At 38.4% G+C, this 23,735-nt stretch overlaps 2 protein-coding genes across 12 annotated transcripts in view; one reads left to right on the top strand and one right to left on the bottom strand.

Annotated features, from left to right (window-relative positions):
• P2ry12 (purinergic receptor P2Y12) overlaps positions 1–22,757 on the top strand; it is a 44,544-nt gene extending 21,787 nt beyond the window's left edge. For 2 of the 3 annotated variants that reach the window (XM_052732036.1, XM_052732039.1), the window contains 2 exons: positions 18,741–18,905; positions 20,593–22,757. In XM_052732036.1, coding sequence (XP_052587996.1) covers positions 20,604–21,647 — 1,044 coding nt within the window. In that variant the 5' untranslated portion in view covers positions 18,741–18,905; positions 20,593–20,603 and the 3' untranslated portion in view covers positions 21,648–22,757. Of the gene's footprint in view, positions 1–11,566; positions 11,754–18,740; positions 18,906–20,592 lie in introns of those variants that run through there. The other variant, XM_052732037.1, reaches the window with a different exon arrangement.
• Med12l (mediator complex subunit 12L) overlaps positions 1–23,735 on the bottom strand; it is a 341,599-nt gene that overhangs the window by 64,830 nt on the left and 253,034 nt on the right. For all 9 annotated transcript variants that reach the window (XM_052732026.1, XM_052732033.1, XM_052732028.1 and 6 more), the window contains 5 exons: positions 11,366–11,513; positions 6,355–6,473; positions 5,603–5,746; positions 3,937–4,100; positions 572–703 (listed from right to left, as the gene is read on the bottom strand). In XM_052732026.1, coding sequence (XP_052587986.1) covers positions 572–703; positions 3,937–4,100; positions 5,603–5,746; positions 6,355–6,473; positions 11,366–11,513 — 707 coding nt within the window. The remainder of the gene's footprint in view (positions 1–571; positions 704–3,936; positions 4,101–5,602; positions 5,747–6,354; positions 6,474–11,365; positions 11,514–23,735) is intronic.

The following is a 23,735-nucleotide window of genomic DNA, read 5'->3' as shown; positions in this document are numbered from 1 at the left end:
TTGCTAAGGGAGATGTGAAAACAAAGGAGGATGTGACAGTAAAGCATTGCCTCAATGAGCCTTCTGTGAGACGCCCCCTCCCCCACCCCCAAGATGGGATTTCTCTGTGTAGCCCTGGCTGTCCTGGAACTCACTATGTAGACCAGGCTGGACTCTAACTTACAGAGATCTACTTTCCTCTGCTACCCGAGTGCTGGGATTAAAGGTGTGTACCACCTCTGCCTGACTCTTCAGTTAGACTTTTATCATTTAAATTCTATTTTAAATTAAAATAGAAACATATACCAAAATTTTAGCATGACTTCAATATGGCTTATCTGAAACTTCTAAAAGAATGTGAAATCTTAAATAAGAGATCCTTTTATGGGTGATGTGTAGTTTGTCACCTAAAAATAATCCTGTAATCACATACTTATTGTCACTAGGTATTTTAGTATTCTGTTTAAATGAGTTGAGGAGATCAAATACTTTAGATGAACTTATATTAGTACATAGGATGTAAACAGCAATGAGATCATTAACAAACACAGACATGGCCATGTCTGTGTCTTGTTGCTTTTCTCCTGCTCACCTGAAAAGGTCTCCAAATTTACTTCTGAGGTGGCTGCATGACACATAGAGGTCATAGAGATAGGCCAGGATACATCTTTCAGGAGAAGAGCATTCTGAGGGGTTGACAACATGCTTCACCACGCCACACAACCTGAGGACAGAGACACAGGGGTAAAAAAGGCACATGCCTTGATAGTATGTGAGTAATTGATGAATTCTTTAAAGTGAGAGTGCGTCTACCTAGTACTTGGAAATATGTATCCGACATCTGAAAAAGAAACCTGGTTGTTCATAAAAATACAAAGTTATTAAACATCAATTTTTGTTATGCTGAATACTAGACAGGTTTTTTTTTTTAAAAAAAAAAAAACCTCAGAAACATCATTGACAGTTAGAAACAAAAGTAATAAAAGGATTTCCCCAGCACTTTGATGCACATGGGACTTAAGCTGCTGTGACTAGAACACACAAGGAAAGGGTAGGCAGAAAAGTTCAGGGCAATACAAACTTTCACAAATTCAATCGGTTGGCAAAGACTGCCAAGTTCACTAGTTTGGAAAGAAACAATTCTTCAATGAAGGAAATCTGCTGAACTTGATGAATTCACAGTTTGGAATCCCATTTCTCTTGTTTATCCTAACTACAGGCAAATTTATCCTGGTTTATCTTACGTGAAAAATAAAAGTCCATTCTCTTTAGAGGCATCCTTTATAATAATGCCTTTCTTTCCAAAGTATCAATACCATAGCCATTTTTCTCCATTCAAAACCATGGACTCCTCTGTTCATACAACATGGACGTCAGTATGGCATAGAAGGGAACACTTGTGATCCACCCATACATATGTCTGACTCCACCACCACCAAGTATCTGACACAGGCCTCTGCATAACATGTCACCAATAACATCACAGATGACTCAAACCCTGAAAAGGGTTTAATACTCTTCCAACTCACCACCCTCATGGTACAGAGGGCTATCAGGTGAAGTGATCCGAGTGGAGAAAGGAAAGGGGAGATTAGGTTCCCCTGAGCATAGTGGACCACTCTGCACCCTTCAGAATACAGACTAGGAACAGCAGGAGGCAGGCTGCCATATACAGGCCTGTTAGGGACAGGAATTCTCCAGCATCAGAGACGGATGCCAGGAGAATGAAGGAACAGCCAGTCTGAAGGAATGTCACCAGACGGGGCCACTTGATGATTATACAAGAGGGCACCAGATGCAATGATCACGCAGTTTAAGAGAGAAGCAAGGATTTAGTCTGTTGGTTATAGAACAACATAGAAGCCAACATTCCCAACATGACATAGAAAGTAAAGAATTATCCTGTGACTAAAATAAACAAATACAACTGATGGCTGAATTCATCTTATAGTAGGGATTGCACTTGCCAGAAATAAAAACTGTGATCTGATGTTGCCAGTCATATGGTGGGGGGGGATTATTATTTTAGCAAAAAGAATGCCCTACTATGTGCCATAGTTAGAGTCAGCTGTCAACCTGACATAACCCTGAGTCACTTGGGAATGACCTGGGGGACACAGACTTAACTTCTAATTTACATAGGAGGGTCCAGTTTACTGAAGCCTGTGCCATCTCTAGGCAGATGGTACTGGGACATACAGAAAAACTAGCTGGGCAAGCCAAAGAAGCAGGCCAGTAAGCAGTACCGTTCCTGGACCCAGATCCCTTCCTTGAGCTCTTGTCTTGGTTTGCCTTGATGATGTGGCTATAAGCTATAAACTGAAATAAGTCCTTTCCCCAAGTTGATTTTGGTCATGGTGTTCACCACAGCAACAAAAATTGTTCATAAGGTTAAAAATATAACAAAGTTAAGCCAAATATGATTTTATGAATATTTAATAAGATATTTTAAATGTCAAAATAAATTATACTAAAACAATTTTAAACTAACAATATAAGAACAACCAAACAAAAATACTTTCTCCAATTCAGTATGAGTTCATGACCAATGAATGAGTTATTAAATGAATTATTATTTAAAAACTGAATGAATGGTTTTAAAAGAATAGTATTGATAAAACAGTAATGAATCAACTTCCAGTTAAGAATGCTTGTGAAAATTTTCAAGATTTGTGAGTCCTGTGATGTTGGGCACATCACTTCCAAACTCTGCACCTGTCAAATGACAGAAAAGTGCAGCCTTATATACACACATAGTTCCTCACACTTTAAGGTTTTTGAGATTTTAAGCTACATGTACTATTAATACATGCAAACCTTTTTTGGTTTTCTAAGAAAAGCCTCTGTAAAAAAATGATGGCACTCAAGAAATACTGCTTACAAATTAAATGTTTGTGTTAGGTCACAGAGAAAAAAACGAAAGACAAAAACAGACAAATGAGGAAATGGGAGAAAAAACGAACAAAACAGGTGGCCTTTACTTCTGAAAGGGCCTGGGAGAGCAGGTGGGGAGTGGGCAACAAGAAGTGTGCAGAGGTTATCAAGAGCTCCTCGCATTTCTTTGGTCTTTTAAACACAGTCTTGCAGATATACTAGGCAATGACTCGGGCCAACTTCACAGGTGATAGCAGAATGACCCCTTGTCTAGTAGACACAAGCAGGCAGCTCTCATTAATCAGAAAGACGATGAGGAGCGAGTTTCTGCAGTGCAAGTGTGTTACAACGCTTATTTGGGGTCTGATTCTTCACACGTAAACTGAAAACAGATGCACAGTTGCTGTGTCCACTGTTGTCAGTAAGCCATGCTGCTATGCAGCAGAGAGAAGAGGGCTGTGACTGACAAGGAGATGGCGAGGAGAGCAGCAAGTAAACACAGAGGCAATCACACACTCTTCTTGTATTTATAGCTCCTTCTCTAGGAAATAGTTTCGGTAAAACTATTTTTAGGTACGTTTTCATTGACTATTTAATAAGACATTTAAATTGTCAAAATAAATGGTATCCAAGTTGTTTAACTTGGGGATTTTATGTGACTCCTAACAATGGAAGTAGGGGTGTCTCTGACTCTTTTGTCTGCTCATGGGACCACTTTCCTGCTTCTGGGATGCCTCATCCAGCCTTAAAATGAGTGTTTGTGTCTGGTCTTAATGCATCCTGTTATGCCGTATTCAGATGATATGACTGGGAGGCCTGCTCTTTCCTGAAAGGAAATGGAGGAGGAGTGGATCTCAGGGAGAAGAGAGATAGGGGGCAACTAGGAGATGGGGAGAGAGGGAGGGAAGGCTGAGGTCAGGATGGATTGTATGAAAGAAGAATAAAGAAAAAGAAAAATCACTACTTCAAACCAAATATATTTCTTATAACTCAGCACAATTTTTTTTCTCCCCAAATCACTGTATTTTATTATGAATTGTACCTTTTAGGATTAGAAAAAAACAATACCACTTATATACCCACCCTTCAAACACCTGGGCTGTCTGATCAGGATTTAGGATCAGGCAACTATGATACCGCCTGAGAACAGCCACGATGCAGACGCACAGTCCTGTAGTGTAACTTCCTGCCAGGCTAGAAGACTTCAGGAGCAGCTCAGCTTCCACCACACTCAGTTCATTCAGTAACTGCAACAGGAAAAGCCAGTGAAAAGCATGTAGGTCACAAACCAACAGGAAACCCCTTCAATGAACCATTAATGTACTATTCTGTCCATGGCTTCAGAAAACACACCAACTTTTGCCACTATTTGCTTTGAAGCCCTTTCTAATTTAAACAAATGTTCTTCTGTCTAGACACTAGTTTGTATACAACCAGGATGTAAATAGTGCTGAAATGGTTACCCAAAATCCTGGACTGGGTCATTTTAAAGAACAAAACTATTCTTTTTCTTCTTCTTTTTTTTTTTTTGGATTTTGTTCTTTTCTTTTGAATGTAATGCAAGTAATAACTACTTTCTTATTTATAAAGCTAGGAGCTAGTATACAATAGAAAAGCCAGCCTAGTGTTTATTCATTAACAGAGGAATAAGTGGACTAAAATGTGTAAAACTACAGTGGGGCAAATGAATTTATAAGGACTATTTTAAAAGTCATTTTTGCTTTTCACTAAGAAATTTGACTACAGAGAAAAACAGTATTTCATCATTCCCCAAGCAAAATAATAAGGCCTCAAAAACAAAACAACAAAAACAAAAAACCCTTGAAGCCAAAACAGTTCTAAATGGCAGGCGTGTTACTAGCACCAATTATGACCTAACAGGAAAACTGTTAACTCACAATGTCTCAAACACTTCCAAATACACTAAGTGCTGGAAATAGTTTTCATACAGTGAAAGTGGTGCATGTTCACAGGCATGACATGGTTCCAATACAGAGAGAGTTGGGGTAGAGAAGCGATTAGAAAAGCTTAATCATTGGATACTAAGTTCAATTAGATAGGAGCAAGGGATTCTCATGTAACACAGCAGGAAGATTACAGGTAACAGCATGTACTATATCTAGCAAAATTAAGGGAAAAGAACTCTTGACAGTTTCTAACATCAAGAAATGATGTTTGAGGACACACATATGTTTAACTTGATATAAAGAATATAAATAACACATACATGTTTTGAAGCATCATATAGTGCCCCAGAAACTACATTTTTTTATATTTTTATACAAGTTAGAAAATAAATTTAAGGGACTTGTAAGTGATTCAGTGGTTAAAAGCACTGTCTGCTCTTTCTGAGGACCCAGGTTCAGTATCCAACACCCACATGGTGTCTCACAAGCATCTGCAATTCCACTTCCAAGAGAACCAGTGACCTCTTTTGAACTCCACAGGCACCAGGCACACACATTGTGCACATATGCATGCAGGCAAGACACCTCCACACATAAAATAAAATAAATCTAAAAAATAAATAAATAAATAAATTCAAGCTAGGTCACAAGTTTGGAGCCTCAGGTACTCAGAGGCTGAGTAGGGAGGTCACTTCAGATGGAGGTTTCAGACCAGCTGAACAACAGAGTGACATCCTGATTTTTAAATCAACAAATAGAAAATTTAAAGAAACAAGATAAGCCCTTTAATGTTTGGTAGGTTTGCTTTCCTAAATATGAGAAAGACACAGTCTCTTTGACACCTGTATTGCAAAGTCAATGAGTCCATTGATGTTCAGTGCTGGTTCCATGAGATCAAAGATGAGTTGAATATGGTGAGCCAAAGGGAGGTGATAGGACGTTCCAGACGCAAAGCTTGTGATTTGCTCCAGCACATTGTTAGAGATCTGCTCAGACAAAAGCAAGGAAAATCACCAATAGTCTGGGTGATGCTTCAGTTAGATAAATTACTTTGATTTTTAAAGTAACACATATGAATTCATGGGATTCTACTTAGAAATTAGAATGTGTTTCCACAGAAATCAAAACATATACAAATAAGCATTCTTATCATTATAATTTGAAAAAAAGTAAGACAAATTGTAGTATAATCTATATACTGGTGACCCCAAAGGGGAAGCACCCGGAAGTGTTAATCACCAGACACACGGACATGTTAACTGAAGAACAATGGATTTCTTCTCAATTTCACAATATTTTACTTAAATCATCAACAGGTTTCTCCTTCGCCAATTGTGATATTGGGTCAGCATATCATAAAATAAGTACATTAGGAATTATTTTTGTATATTGATGATTATCATGAAGCAAAAATACTTAAATTAAAAAAAAACACATGTTGAAGGAGGCAAGCTGACACTTAAAAATGAAGCTTGAGATGCTTCCAAGTCTATAAGGTACATTTATAAAAATTAACGCTCAAAATACACTGCTTGAGACTTTTAAGGAAGTAGGACTATTCAAAACGTGTGAGAAAACAGTCTGGAATGGCTACCTGAGATGTCACTTGATGCTGATCAAAGTATGAGAGGAGCTGGAGTTTTGTGAACACAGTTTCCGGGGTTGGAAAAACCTCCTGCTTGTTCTTCCTGGCTTTCTGTCCTTCATCCCCAACTAAATAAACACAAGATGTGTTACTTTTCATTGAAAATCAAGCTCTTCATGTTTTTAAAGATACTATTTTGGATGTATGTAAGTATGTGTGTGCATGTTCACATATTATTACACATGTGTACGGAGGCCAGAGGAAAACATCTAGTGTCATCCCTCAGGTGATATCACTATTTTATTTTATTAGGGACTGGCCAAAACTCACCAAGTAGGCTAGACTGGCTAAGGAGTAGAAGAGATCCGCCTGTATCCAGTCACACCCCTCCCACACCCTCCTCCAGCAATGGGATTAAGAGCATGCTCCATCACACCCAGCTATTTTTATGTGTGTCATGGCATGTTACTGAGTTACCTCCCCTGTCCCCAGCTTTTTATGGTACCTTTTATTGAAGTATAGCATATATAGAAGAAAGCATATATACTCTGCGTTTTCACAAAACAGAATGAGATCCAAATATTGAAATAAAACCTCAAAAGTCTACCTATTCCTCTCTAAATCATCTCTGCTTCCCCCAGGGGACAAAGATTTGGACATCTTCCATCTTGGATGGGTGGAAACTTTCACTCAACATCATGTTTTAAAACTGGTTCATTGTGGAGGTAATTTTAATCTGTTTGAAAATTTAATAATTCTCACATACATTATTCCAATATACAATATTATTTATTAATTCTAGTGAATAATGACTAGATTCTGGCTATCATAAATTGTCTATATAAACATTAATCATTAAGGGACTTTTAAAACACAATAGCAACAATAAATGACCACGGAGAGGGAGCATCAAGGCCCACTATGATTAAACAGGCCATATTTTAGGCTTTAAAAATTATGTATTACTTATTTATTTTGTGTTCATATGCAGTCACCAGGAAACATGTGGAGAGATCAGAGGAAAATGTGGGAAGTGTCTCCTTCAGAAATTAAATTCAGGTCATGAGGCTTGGTGACAAGTTCCTTTGTCCACTGAGCTATTTTACTGGCTTTTAGACTCACCTCGGGTATTTTTCTAAGTCAATTAAATATATGTGAATATTTATTTATAAATAAATTTACACAATTTTGCTTATTTGAAGGAACTCTTGCTTTCTTCACAGCTAAGAACAAAATGCAAAATTACAACGAAGTATCTAGAAACAGGACTGCATCTGTGTATTTACAAAGACAAATCTGAAAGCAAAACCTAACGGTTGGGCTACAGGATGTCTGTCTACCAGCGTTGTGTGCTAACAGGTCAGCAGCAACTCGGAATGAGCTCCATGACTCAGTCTCACGTGGGAAACATTAGTTCAGACAACACATGTGTTTTATTTCTTTACTGAAGGCATAAGAAGTCAGTAATATCCCATGCTACTCCACAATACTTTGCTAATGGCAAATGTAATGCCTTAGAAAACTATATCAAAAGTAGACTTCGCTTTCAACAGTAAGCCAAATACAGAAACAAACCTAGTTGTCATGTTTCAATTTGATACAACAGACATCGATACCAGAACAAATACCTCAGTAAGAAGTGCGGGCATCAGGCAGGGAAGACAGCTCAGTTAGTGGACCGCTTGCCCTGTAAGCACAAGGCTCTGAGTGCAGATCCCAGAACCCACAATTAAGAACCAGTGCTAGCCGGGCCGTGACACCTGCCTGTAATACAGCACCGGGAGGCAGAGACAGCACAGCTAGTACAGACTAGTTGTTGAGTTACAAGCCAGTAAAAGACCAAGTCTCCAAGCAGACAGACAGACAGTGGAGGGCTCTGGAGGAATGACACATGAAGTTGTTTTCGGACCTTCACAGGCACCACACACAGGCACATACATAAAAGCAGCGCTGGTAAAACAGGCTGAAATCCCACTTCGGTCAAATAAGACCAAATACAATTCAGATTAGAACTACAAATTAATGAAACTTCCTTCTCTTAGAATATCTACTCTCATCAGCACTAGTTAAACATGGGATGAGGTCTTCTCTACAGCTGTTCTTATATGTGTCGTAAGTTAATTTGACACATCCAAGTTTTGATTTAGCTTTCAATTCCCTAGTATCATTCAAAACTGAAAAGGTTGGGACTATTGTCTTGTGTACAAAGTGCTTAAAACCATGAAGTTAATGCGTTAATTCAGTCTTCTGAAGACCAAAACAAACACAAAAGACTTGAGGAAGTAGGCCTTGCTACAACTTGCAATGTGCATTTCTTTGCTCATTTGTGCAAACAGGCTCCATTACTGATATATGTAATGTCATAAGAGCTCAACTGCAAAGATATAATTGAGTCTTGCAATTTAGAAAGAATAATACTGGTATTTAGCGGAGGTTCAAAATGAAAGATTACAATGTCATTTGTACAAGTAACACTACACTTTTTTTTTTCCGAGACAGGGTTTCTCTGTGTAGCTTTGGAGCCTATCCTGGAACTCACTCTGTAGACCAGGCTGGCCTGGAACTCACAGAGATCTGCCTGCCTCTGCCTCCCGAGTGCTGGGGTTAAAGGCGTGCGCCCCCACTGCCTGGGTTACACTTTTAATATAAAGGCTTTTCATACCCATTTTCTTGTTTTCATGACATACATTATTGCTCCTTAACTTTTACATTAAAATTATAGGCCTTTAAATTCGAAAAGCGTTGACCTTTCAGATGGTGACCTGGAAATGTTATTTACACTTTAAGTTAGGGGGAGCAGCGGTAGCTCAGTTGGCAGAGTGCTTACTTAGCACGCAAACAGGCTGGTTCCATCCCTAGCATCACATCCATGATGGTGGGGCATGGTGGTGTAAGCCTGCAATCCTAGCATGAGAGAGACAGAAGCAAGAGGAACAGAAGCTCAGGGTAAACCCCCAAATTCCAGCCTGGAAAACAGAAAACCCCACCTGAAAAAGACAACTCATAACAACCAAAGAAATCCCCGAGGGGAAGCCTGGCTGGTTCTCCAAGCATCTTCAAGTGTTCCTCAAAAACCTAAGTTTTGTTATCCCAACAACAAAATACATGCTAGTCCAAGAGTTTGGGGTTTTTTTCCTTACTAGTCTTCATTTCGCTGAGTTAGGTAAGTGTCAGTGTCTGTGTGTCTGTCAGGAGAAATTTCCATTAGCCTCAAGTACAGTTGGCTAACTGCTGGTATATAAATGAGGTCTTAAATAATAACTTAAAATGAAGACTATTTACCAGATGGCATAACATTATATCTGAAATTAGTATCATTAAAATAGAGGAAAGGAAAAAAAAAATCCCCTCTGGAGATTCCACTTTGAAGTGGTGTTTATGTGACTGATATTTTGAAACGCTGAATAGGGAACATTTCTTTTTTTAGTCCATATGCAAGAACTGTCTACTTAAGGGTTTGGTACAAAGACAGAACAGGCAATAGTCTGGCCTTAAAACACTACTGTGAAGGAAGGAAGTAGGCTCAACAGAAAAGACACCACATTGTTTCCTTCCCCTTCCAACCTCCTTTGGTCTTTCTAAAGCAGAAATTTCGGAGATCTGCAAAGGTCCTCTACATCAATTTGATGAATTAAGCATGGCTGCGCCTCTTGTAGGCATCAGCACTTCGTACCCCCATTCCAACTGTATATACCAAAAGCTGGTTCGAATGTCCTTTGCTAGAAGTTGCAAGGCTTCTAAATTCAATCTTCTAACGCAACTCATTTCCTCTTTTCTCTGAGAGAGAGAACACAGCACAACTGATAAATAGTTTTCTTAGACAGAGCAGTTTCTTGTTAAAGTTCAACAAGAAGCCAGCAAAAGACAATTTCATTTCCCTTTCTCAGCTCCTGGTCATTTCTCATAATGCTGGTATATTTGAAGGCCCTGAACTGGCAAGGGAAGGGAGCCAGGGGATAGGATGGAGATCACCCATGAGGGCCACTGTGTTCTCCAAAGCCTCAGATGCTGTCCCCCAGACACTGGAGCCCCAGAAAACAGGCTGAAACACAAACAGGTAGTCCTGCTCTGCTCAGGCAGGTACACCTACACTGATGGCAGAAAAAGTATCTACTTCAGTGATTTCCACTTTTAGGAAAAGTCTAGTATACATAAGCAAGCCCTAGTAGTTTACCCTGTTAGCGTCATAAAAAAGGGAAGGGCTCCCAGAAGAGTCTTCTCAAGAAGAAAAACCTCAAATAGGAAAGTGAGCTCTCTGCACAGGGCAAATGCAACCCTTTCCTCCTTTATCTTATTGAAGTGTTACAGAGGGAAAGACCAGTGGTGGTGCTAAGGTATAAAATGGTGCCATGCCATGACTATAAAATGATGTAAACCTCAAAAAGAGTAATTAGGCAAATATGAAGTAGATAATTAGAGGACTCCAATTGTGCAACGTGATGACACAATACAAGGGCAAAGCTCTGGGGGAAAAAAAACCTATGTGAAAAGAATAGGGAAAGAAATTTCTAAGTCAAAAAGGCATTATTAAAGATCAAATTGCCTCTTTCACTTGGAATTATTTGGTGACAGGCTTAGCCATGACTAGTATCGCCATTATCCTTCTGAATAACATGAAATCATCAACTATACCATGATTGGCACCCAACGTGAAATATGAGAGAACAGAGAAAAAAAACCACAAGCTTATAAAATGATGCCAAGAAAGGACTGTTTGCAGGTAGTGCCTCATCTCATTATTCAGTACATCATCCACGGGGATGACCACAGAAAACATGGTACACACAGGAGAAAGTACAAAACATACTGTATCTACCTACCGACGGTGGTGAATTAATAGGAAGGCTGCTAGAAATGAACACAAGACCTTACAATGTAAATGTGCCTATTCATATTTCAGTGTGACAGTCATTCAAGAGAGGAAGCACTGGTGACAGTGACGTGGACCACTTTGATAAAGCCTGTGAGAACAGGGAACACAAACAAATGCAACGGGAGCCAGGGCACTGAGGCTCCTTACCCCCTGATTCCGTGGTGCTCTTCTTGTTTAGGATTTTCAGGATATCTTTGGTAATCTTCTTCAGCTGATGCCTGGCTTCGTCACGCTCTTTCCCGACTCCATAGAGAAGGATTGTGCGCTGGTTACATTCATGACTTGAAGATTCGTCCTGAAAAACAGCAAATGCCTCTGAAGCCGGTTTGCAGGGCTGGGGGTACATTGTGTACTCCTGAAACACACTAATCACAGCCTCTCCATGCCTGCTTGTGGGGGTGGCATCGGCCTGCTCTGCAATTCACCTCAACCTCCACCGGCACCACCCCTGTTTGTCCAGTTTGGAACATGCTAAAGTAAAAAATAATAAAGTGCCAGCTGACCTGAAGCATTTGATGTGGGCGTACCCTACAGAGTAAGTTCTGGCTATTGAAAGATTTTTCATTATCTAAATTTGAACATGGCATAAAATGATGATACTATTTCCTTAAGAAAAATACCATTTCCTTAGTGAGCTTGGTCTTAGATATACAGCAATAGTGTGTGTTTTATATTTAGGGGAAAAATCTTGCTAGGGCCTTCAAGTGCCTTCAGAAAAAGATACTACACTTACTTCAACATTACTATATAAGATATTAGTATTTATTTGCAGATGATAGAAAAAGTAAAGTGTAAAGATCACTAGGTGTAAGCTAAGTAGCTAGAAATACATAATCTGAGACACTCACTGTCACTCTTCCATTTAGACCTGACTCCTCCAATGATCATGGCAAATCCAAGCTCTACTGTTTCTTCCTTGTGAGAAAATAAATTACTGAATCACCGAGTAATAAACATAAATCTAGCACTGAGTTGAATTACCCTTAGCCAGCTGTAACTGTCCAAGGGGTAGCCTAACTCCTAGGATTGGCTCAAACTTTTCAATGCTAATTTCTCCTTGACATCTTTTGTTTTCCATTTTCTGAATGAAGTTATTTATTTTTCAGTTGGATCTTTCAATATATCTCCCTTTTTGTTACTCTTTGTACAACATTGTCCATACTAAGGCATCCCCTTCCTACTCACCTCTTATCCTAAAGAACTCCTCCCTGGGGAAGAAAATTGCATATGTTTATCATTAGCCACAGTCAAACCCTTCAGAAGTGGGGAACTGCAGTGTTACCCACAGAATTCTGTATGTTCTCTTCATACAGTAACAAACACCATGCTTCTGCAGCTGGTGAGGAAGCACCATGTTCACTCTCCACTTCTGTCATTTACACACTTGCCTTCAGGCTACAATTCAACGACACTGGACTAGAAATAATACACATTTGCATTTCCTGTTCACTTATCTTTCTATATCCCTCTGCTAATTCTTAATGTTACAATTGTCCAAACAGACCTAAAGAGGTCCAAACACGGATGGTGAAAGATAAAATATCCATATACTAATAAGAACTCAGGACAGCCACACGCTTAGGGCTGAGAGAGCTTGGGATGTATCTTAGTCATGACATTCAACAAACTCCATAATCCTGGGTAAAAAAACCTAGTTCCTAGTACCAGAATCTTCTTCTGAAGAAGAGGGTAATGCCATCTTCTATTTATTGTGAAAATAAATGAGACATATGCGCACATGCAATGCCCTAGAGCACCACATATACATATACATATAGAGAGAGCACTATATATATATATATATATATATATGGTGCTCGCTGCTCACATGCTAGACTCCCACTCCTCCACACACACCAGAGTCCACACTGTACTGCATTAATCAACATTTCCCACAGACCTGCTTAAGCTCTTCCTGCCACCTAAAATGCAAGCTCTCAATTGCTGACATCTGCCTACAAGTAGAGTGTTAGGAGTCCATCAGTGTCCTCAGCACACACAGACTAGGAAGGGGAAGAAGAGTTTGGAGTGTTCCTCAAACAGAAATCATTGATTTTCTAGGTTGTTGTTCTTTGGCATTAATGGTTGTCTTTCTGAGTCCACCATTATTCTCCTTAGTAAGCACCAAGTTGGCCCTTAATACTTGGTGAGCACACCAAGCAAAAAGGAAGTCAGTAGAATACAGAACAAACATGGCAATGGAGGATTGAAGGGAAGAAAAGAAGACAAAAATCATGGTTTTGTAGGAAACAGTTGGCTGCTAAAGTGCTAAGAAAGTTAAAGAAGTGAGAGACCAATAGAAAGTTCATGTTTATGTGGTGAACGCCTTAGTTGTGGGGATGAGGAACAGAAAGCAGGATCTAATGGGCACCTGACGTAGAAAAGGATCAAACATCAGGGTCCAATGAATGAATGTGCGTAACACTGGATTTCACTGAATCAATCTGAAAAAAATCGTTAAGGAGAAAACAAGAAAGCATATGGCTAATGAGTATTTGGTTTGATGTGGGCACTAATGGTGGTCAGAGCTGAGGCAGTGAGGGCAGCATTAAGTCCTGAGAGAGATGCCAAACTTCCACTTTCTACTTAGGTGAGAAAAGAAGGTAGCTGAGACCGTGGAGAAGAGGAACAAGCCATTAAAGGATGCACATCTGTGCTTCTTTACTTACTAAGATGCTCTAGCCAGGCAAGGCCTAGAAATCAGGCTGGGAGACACAACAATAGGGGCCATCAACCAACCGTCCACTAGGGACCAAATGGAGGAAAGGGGTCAGCTTAGGTGTCACGTCTGTTTTTACTTTTTATTATTATTATTATTATTATTATTATTATTATTATTTACTAAAAACATGTGTATACCGCAAAAGAGGAGTTTCTCCAGAGTGGTTGTACAGATAGCACAGCAGGAAGCAGTGGGTTGAATTAAGAGCTGCTAGGAAAGGAGTGAGGGGCAGGGGTGGCAGAGAAGTGACTCAGGTTTACTAGAAGCTGAGCAGGAAGAGTTTAAAAAAGAACACTTGATTTGAGTAATAAACAGCAAACTCTTGTTTCCAATGATGACACAAACAAGGACGCCTTCAAAGGGCAGCAAGTTTACAGAGCAGATTATTGATGAGGGGGGGGGAAACAATGGGCCACTGTCTAGATTAACAGGGAAGACAAGGACACTGCCTTACCCAAGGACAGGGAAAGAAATTTCAGGAAAACAGCGCATGGGGAAGAAGAAGTGAGGACCTTGAAGCTAGTCAGCCACTGGTGTGCTTGGGGGACTGACCCAGGAAGCAAGGTCCTGATGGAGAGAGAGGTAATGGAGCCACTCCACAGCAGCATGCAAGGAGTTGGGATGGGTTCGACAGGGAGAAGACCTCACTGACTTCCTTAAGTTATCCGGAAAATAGCAGTAACTATTATTGGCCTTCCAACAGCAAAGGAGAGACATTTTGAAGTTTCCAGCAGGCTACATGACTTTATATCTATTTTTTTGTATAAGTAGAAAAATAGACAAAACCCCAAACAGTGAATTTATCAGGTAAGGAGCAACTCAACCTATGAATATGTATGAAATACTTAAAGTTGACAGTGGATTTCTACTCCTTCAACTTAGTATTTAAGCATCCTCACATTGCATATTTGTGAGTAACATTAATGATCTGAGACCCAAACCAAAAATTATCCTAATATATATTCCCTGAAGGGCATATTCATTGGATAGAAAAGAACCAACTGAACCCTTTCCAGAACTCCAACTGTCTTTATTTTTAGCATAAATGCAGAGAATTGAACAGGCCATGTCCCCTGTAAACTGAGCTCTTAAAAGAACATCCTCCAGATCAATCACTTCCTTTTCCCAGGTATTACATCATGCGCAAAGGGACCTAGTTGATTAAGAAACTAGAAGCCTGTCTCTTTAAAACCACAGCATGTATATCCACCATAGAAAATATCTTCTCAGACAGACATCCTCAGGAGGAAATAATGGAGTTGGCCAAATTAAGGTCTGCTCAAAGCCATCTTGATTTCTTCAAAAAAAAAAAAACATTAAGAATAATGGCCAAAATGTGTGTGCTTATAAAGTGTATGTCTCACAGTGTGTGATGATAGAAGCTGAGGTCATTGGAGGTCTCCTTCCTCTGATCTTACATTCTGACATTTCTACAGTGATTCAATTAGCATAGAATATCAGAATTACTTAATAATTAAGGATAAGTCTTTAAAAAGCATTCTGAATGTGCTCTTTTCTCTGGAAAACTTACAACGAGCAGATGAATTACATGCAAGTATCCTTATAAAACAATACATAGAAGTCACACTTTAACTTTGTGTATCTGAATACTTAAGTGGAAGCCCACCATGTACCACGATAAATGGAACACGATGCCCCACCTCATCACTGAGAACACAGTAAAAACCAAGTCTTAAAAACAAAGAATTAGGGACAGGGAGTAAGACTCAATGCCAAAGCATTTGCCTAGCAACTGGGAGAATCTGGGTTCAGTCTCTAGCACTACTAGCTCTACATGAATGAATCAACAACACCACAATAGAAACAAAAAGAAAGCAAGCATTTACAACTTCAAATGTAAATTATTTTTAAAAAGTTGAAAACTCTCAAAACTTGCTATTGATCATGGCATCTCTCAGCTGAATCTCTCACTATAATCCCTTAATTTTGTTCAGGAAGTAACTCAGACAAATGTTCCATCAATAGTAAGCCTTGTGCTAGAATAGTGAATGGATGTGCATATGGCGAGAGAATGTGTTACTAGGACAGGAAAACTGGCAGCTTCTTTTTATCAGTAACTATGCCTAAATGACAGTACCCTTTCTTACAAATCAAGAAAAAAAGACAACATATTTCTGAAGGGAATATTTGTTCTCCAGTAGCACAGAGTTCACAATATACTATTTCCTCTTCTTTCAAAACTGGCAGATACTTGAATTATAAGACACAACCTTCTTCTTGCTTAATATTTACAATGCCCAAGACTGCTTATTTTTGAAAGATATTTTTGACAGAAACAACCTAAATTACTATGACCAAAAAAACTAAGCTAGCTAATAGAGTCATTCCCAAATATAATGTGTTTAGTAAAAAAATTCATTGATACCAAAATGATAAAAGTCATTAGAATTGAAGGATCCCAACTGATAATCAAATATCTAATTATATCTTCATTCTTCTGCCCAAACACAAGGACCATATGCACTTCAAGAAATGGCTTCCTGGCCTCAGAGTAATGCTCTCTTAATTAAACAGATTTCAGATGAACAGAATGTATTATTTTCAATGGATTTGGCAAAATAATTAACCATTTAAAATAAAAGTTTTGCTCTATTTTCCAAATTGTCTTGATCACAAAATAATCAAATTAAATTTCATTTCCCAAAAATACTATTTTAAAGCATATGTAATGATGCTGTTTATTGACAGGAGAGGATGATGTGCCCAACTAATTATGCTATATAATACTACAGAATTTTAGGATAAGATACTTTCCACCTAAGTATTTTCGTGACTTTCATGGTTAGGTGACCAAAGGGGAAATTGGCAGTTGTCCTCAATGAGAAAATATGAAAAGGTTCAGTGAGAGGTATTTGTGGTTGTCACTTAAAATCTGAAGAGAGATGAAGCAGGTTTAGGTCTAAGTTCTTTTTATTCTTCAAATACCTACTGATAATGTTTCAGGGATTTGAAAATCTATATTCTTAGTAAGAAAGTATAACTTAGGAATCTTGAGTTGATTTTCTTTTAATGTGGCAGACTGATTCACTAACGGTAACCTGTAATTCTCCTTCCAAATATTTGTTTTAACAGAGATCTCAGAAACATTACAAATATCTTAGAGTTTAGAACTGGGTATAAAGGCAAGTAACGTGCTTATTTGATAAAGGGGAATTCAACCATTCTGTTCTCACTGGGCCCTGAAGAGGAGAGAGACTTCAGAGATGTACGGGGAGAGTCTCAGAAACAAAGGTGGCTCTGGACCAGATAACATGGGTTGGGATGGAGTCTCCAATTAACCTGACTGCTTGCTCTACTCAGTTTCCTTCATTTAAAATTTGATGATAAAATAAAAATGAGTTAATTCATGGCAGTATAAGAAATAAAATTTTAGCAACTATTATTTTGAAGCATAAAGCTCTATTTAAAAAGTATTTCAGACACCTAAATCAGCAAGTAAGAACAGTTTAACTGGCTTTGTTTATATGGTGGTAAGAACAACCGCATAGACTTTTCAAAAGTTTAAAATAAAATCAACTCTTATTTCTAGGTGATGGAAAAATTGCAGTTTGTATGTAACTGAATATTGCTGACGTGAGTGAAATTGATAGCTTGATTTCAAGTTTTGGTGGTAATAATGCCCTGTCTATTTAAATCCAGTGGTCCTCATGCTTTAGTGTGCCTGAGCATCACATGGAAGGAAGGTTAAATACAAATGGGGGTCTCTGGTTCATGGAGGCTAGGTAGGTTCCCTAAATGCACATTCTAAAAAATAAATGTCGAAGTGATGCTGAGCTGCCACGACACACTTTCACACCATTAAATAGATTTAACACACTCAAAATTCAGAATAAGTAAAGTATATCTTCCTAGCAGAGGCATCTACCCAAGGGATTTTACTGCTAACAGAAAGCCACTTCAGTTGGAAATATTGTGCTTGTACACAATGCATGTTCTTTTTCACAAAGTGCAGAAGCCAGAAATATTCATATAAATATAAAGCAGTAACAAATTTATCCTACAATTTCACTCCAAATGTATCTTTTGCCTTGTTGATATAAAAGTTAAAGAATTGCATATAACAGTGATACAAAGGTGATTTAATTTAATATTAGCTTTACCTACAGACTCAAAACTACAAAAAACATTTTTCATTTATTAAGTTCTATTCAGGTCAATCATGAAGGCTGCTTCATGCAATCAGGCTGGCAATGGATACAACTGCTTTCTTTCCTAATTTAATTTGACAGTCTAATAATTTATAATGGGATGATGCTGTTTTGCCCACAAAGACGTTAATCAAACACAGATTTTAAGTAATGACATTATGAACTAGGATAAAACAAGAAGCAAAAGGCTTACCATCCCTAAGGAAGCACACATTTTGAGATAATAGAATTACTTGTTAGACAGTCACACATCATCCACTTTGAACACAGTATGTTTTCAGGTGAACAGACATCTGAAAAAGCAAGCTTGCAACATTCTCCTGGGAACAGATTTAGAAGACTTCATCTCAACTTGGATTTATCATTTATTTGCATGGAAAATCCCCCCCCTTAAAAAAAAAAAACTTGCAGCTTACTGATTCTATGACAGGTTTTAGATAAAAGCCACAGTATCTTAAACTGTTTTTCAAAAATGACTTCTCAGCCACCTTTGCCCCATCATTTCCCAAGAGATAAAAGCAGAAGTCCTAAAACCAGACAGAGTCAGTGTCTGCAGAGCTTTGAATGTGCAGAGGAAGGTAATCTCTCACTGGGATGTTCTTCCTTCCCCTCTCCCTTTATTTCTCTCTAGAGCACTCCAGACTGCATCACTGAAAACTCAGCAGATTCTCTATCACAGAGGGCATTGGCAACTAACCTCCATGACTGAGGAGAAACACCAGATGCCAGCCTGCAAGTTCTACTAACTAGTATTACTGGAGACACCCAAATCCTTCAGAATCAACGGAATAACCAGGTAATGTTACATGATCACTTGATAGATTTGTACTTACACTCTGAAGTATATGCATATTTTCCAACTTTGTTCTTAAAATAGAAAACATTATATGGCAATTAATAAAATCAGAAGCATATGTTTTGAATAGCATTAAGTTAATAAATACTAAAATACAAGTCTTAGCGATATGGGAGATTAAGTTCTTCAATAAAAATATGCCAAATGTGGAGGAATGTTGATGTTTTGACTGTGAAATGAAAATTAAATATAAACAAAAGGAACAGGATTTCCCAATGCTAAGAGAGTTGTTAAATAGTTTACCTGCTGTGCACAATGAGCATTCCTAAGGTAGAATTGCCAGAACAATCTAGCAATGAATCAATAAAGGGAACTAGCGATCACAAAGAGGGCTGAACTCAGTGGTTCTCCTTCTTTACCTCTGAGGTGCTGAATAAGGTGCTGAGAGCGGAGGTCATACACCTGGTGATATTCTTAACTGTGTAATTTTCAGTAATTAAAGGATGCCATTGACATTTGGAGCGAATATCTGCTATCTTTATATATCAGGTTAGGTCTTATATGAGAGTTATGTGGGTTTTTTAAACTGTATTTGAATATGAGGAATTGTGTTTTATGAGAAATCATCTCATTTATTTGATGGAAATTTGAAAAGCTTTAAATTCCATCTTAAATCTCAAGTTAGATGCCATACAGAACACATTTAAGTCAACTGCTACTCTTCCTTGAGTTGTCTGTTATATGATAACCTAGGAAATCAGAGGGGGATCAATTTCTGCTATTTTATTTTAGCTACCATTAAATATACCATAAACCTAGGAATGATGCTCTGGCTGCTTTGAGAAATGTCAAGTAATGGTTACATATACAAATGCTGTTGCCGCCGCCGCCTTCTATTATTGTTACTGTTTTAGGGTTCACACGGAATGATATTCAAAAAACATACACAAACTTTAAACATAATGAACCACTTGAAAATGAGAACTCTATGGGCTAAAAGTACTCCAGAGTAAGTAGTGAGTCTCTGGAAGGCTGACATTAGTTGCATGGCCCACAATGCACAGCCGGAAACATTTCCCAAAACACAGAACTATTTTGGATATTTATTTTCTACAATTGACTACTTATTTTATTGAATAAACTTCCCAACAGTGATTTCATACCAAATTCTTTGATTGGTATTTCATTTATAATTCTAACGCATAATCAATCACTTTTCCATTGAATTCATCAGTGATACTAAAGTATGAAACCAAGAACATGGGCACAGAAGGAAAGAGAGCTATAAACAGAAACAAAAGGTAACAAGGCTTGAAAGAAGCTGAGGGGCAATAAACAAAGCATCACTAGCATGCCTGTCGTCAGGCCTTCCTGCACACATAGAGGAGGGCAGACACTAAGATGACACTGTGAAAAACAAACATTCAACAACACAAATGCAAGGCTCCCATAACATCATGTAATGCACTTCACAGCATTTTAATTTGCTAGAGATGGAATATTTGTTTAGATGGAAAATCCAGGGATTCAGTTTTCTATTAATTTCTACCAACTGCCACCATAAAGATAAAAAAAAAAAAACAACTCCAGTTTTAAGCAACATTGTGCTTCTGAAAGTTACATATAGAGATAACAACCAAACCAATGACCTGTGACTAAATGTAATCACACCCCCTCTCTACTCTAGGAGCTAGCACAATGGAGATGCCTGGGGTTGACACCACCGCAGCTAATACCACCTTCACACCTGGGAATGTCACCCTGTGCAGCAGAGACTACAAGATAACCCAGGTTCTCTTCCCCTTGCTCTACACCGTCCTGTTCTTCGCTGGACTCATCACAAACAGCTTGGCAATGAGGATTTTCTTTCAAATCCGCAGTAAATCCAACTTCATTATTTTCCTTAAAAACACAGTCATTTCTGATCTTCTCATGATTCTAACTTTTCCATTCAAAATTCTCAGTGATGCCAAACTGGGAGCCGGGCCTCTGAGAACCTTGGTGTGCCAAGTTACCTCCGTCACGTTTTATTTCACAATGTATATCAGTATATCGTTCCTTGGATTGATAACCATTGACCGATACCTGAAGACCACCCGGCCATTTAAAACTTCCAACCCCAGCAACCTCTTGGGTGCAAAGATTCTTTCTGTTGTCATCTGGGCCTTCATGTTTTTCCTCTCACTGCCCAACATGATTCTCACCAACAGGAGGCCGGAAGACAAGAACATAAAGAAATGTTCCTTCTTAAAGTCAGAGTTTGGACTGGTCTGGCATGAAATAGTCAATTACATCTGTCAAGTTATTTTCTGGATTAATTTCCTAATTGTCATTGTTTGTTACAGTCTTATTACAAAAGAACTCTATAGGTCCTATGTAAGAACAAGAGGTGTAGGCAAAGTTCCCAAGAAAAAGGTGAATGTCAAAGTTTTTATCATCATTGCTGTGTTCTTTGTTTGTTTTGTTCCCTTCCATTTTGCACGGATTCCCTACACCCTGAGCCAAACGCGGTCTGTCTTTGACTGCGCCGCTGAGAACACTCTGTTCTATGTGAAGGAGAGCACCTTGTGGCTGACGTCCCTGAATGCCTGCCTTGACCCATTCATATATTTTTTTCTTTGCAAGTCTTTCCGAAATTCCTTGACAAGTATGCTGAGGTGTTCTAAAGCTACATCACCCTCTGGAGAAAACAAAAAGAAAGGACAGGAAAGTGGTGACCCAAGTGAGGAGACCCCAATGTAAAATGTGACCTGAGGACTGCTTCAGTCTGTAGTGTGCAGACTCTTCCGAGGAAATCACCACGCAGAAATAGTAACACTCACTTAAAAGAAGCTGAGCTAACGACTCTTTAGATAAGCAATAAAATAGAGAAATAATCTTTATCTAATATATGTATAGTAGATATATGATATATATATATATATATATATATATATATATGCCATCTTAAAATACAAGGGAAAAATACTAATCTGCAGAGGTATAGTAAAATAAACAGCATCCTATTGCTATACTGCAAGCAAACCCACAAAGAATTAATGCCTTACCCAGTTTCTGCAAAATGAGCAATCATGAAATGCAATATTCACTGACATTTTAAAATCCATTACCAATCAGTATTATTTTTGTAATAAGTGAAAAATTATGTTTGACCTGATAAATCAAGCACAGTAACTACTGACTTCTCATTTATAGTACCAGGGACAACAACAACCCCACAGACACTTAAACCAAATGAAATGACATTGGATGAGGCTTGAATTAGTATAAATGCTCACTAGGATGGTAGAGGTTTAAAGATGTATCTCTCCATAAAGAACAGACATAGTAAATAAACCATTAACTTAAGGAGTGTAAACTTTCATAACATTCTAATATTTAAAAGAGAATATATTACTACTTCCTTAACACTAGAGAAAGCAACTTCACTAAGATTCTGAGGTTACTCAGTTCAGTGCCATCGTTGGCACTTATCTTTGTTAATCAGCTTTGGAAATGCCTGCTGCTAGAATGACAAAAACACTGCTTAGAAAGAAAAAAATAAGTAGCTATAATTACCAAATTGCACCTCACATCTACCAGTAAGAAAGCAACTGAACTATCTGACATTACCTGTTTGTAATCACGTGTATTGTATAAAAATTGCATTTATTCTGTACTGTTTTGTTGGCATTTCTTTGTTTAAACGTTTAGAGACGATAGCTCAAACTTCTTCTCCTATATTAAACAGTAAATGTATTTAAGAACGGTGGCCAGTATAGCTTTATGATGTATTATTTTTCAGTCTCTTCAGAAAAAAAATCACATCGTGATTTTAAGTCCTCATGTAATTAAAAGCAAGTGAGATGTGTAGTCAGATTTCATATATTTCATAGTTGCTATTTTTATTTTTATTAGTTATCAACACAAAACTGGTACATAATCATTGGGTAGGTGTGACACTTCAATTTATGCATATAAGCAATAATGTCCAAATTGGGGTCATATTTGACAGCTTTAATATAGACAAAATATTCAATGTATAGAAGTTCAAATCATTTGTCTCAATTATTTTTTAATTACATTTTTTATTCATTTTACTTACCCACCACAGTTCCCCCCTCCCTCCCTTCCTCCCCCAACTCACCCCCATCCACTCCTCAGAAAGGGTAAGGCCTCCCATGAAGAGTCAATAAGACCTGGCACTTTCAGTTGAGGCAGGACCAAGCCCCTCCCCTCCACATCAATGCTGAGCAAGGCATCCCACCACATGGAATGGGCTTCAAACAGCCAGCACATGCACCAGGTTTAGATCCTGGTCCCACTGTCAGGGGTCCCACAAACAGACTGGGCTAAAAAACTGTCGCCCACATGCAGTGGTCCTAGTTTGGTCTCATGTAGGCCACACAGTTGTCAGTCTAATGTCCTTAAGTGCCTACAAGTTCAGGTCATCTGCCTCCGTACATTTCCCTGTCATGACCTTGACCCCCATTGCTCATATAATCTCTCTTCCCTCTCTTCAACTGAACTCCTGTAGCTTGGCCCGGTGCTTGGATGTGGGTCTCTACATCTGCTTCCATCAGTTACTGGATGAAGGTTCTATGATGACAGGGTATTCACCAATCTGATTACAGGGATATCTCAATAGAGAGAGCCACTACTAGGCTAGGCAGAAACCTGATGTTAGGGAAATTCCCAGGAATCCACAAGCATTTGTCTCAATTATTGATGCTCCTTAGAGGTGATTCTCCAACAGATGATGGTATAGATAATAACATCTAAATATCATGTAAAATAAATGAAAAGGGTAAATTCTAGTATAGGCAAGTTTGTTGAACTTCAATAATGTTT

The sequence above is a fragment of the Peromyscus californicus genome, unplaced genomic scaffold (genome assembly GCF_007827085.1).
Source record: "Peromyscus californicus insignis strain IS unplaced genomic scaffold, ASM782708v3 Scaffold_9__1_contigs__length_137607984, whole genome shotgun sequence".
Lineage (NCBI taxonomy): Eukaryota > Metazoa > Chordata > Mammalia > Rodentia > Cricetidae > Peromyscus > Peromyscus californicus.
The sequence above is the reverse complement of the archived record's forward strand: the minus strand, read 5'-3'. Positions and strand labels throughout refer to the sequence as shown.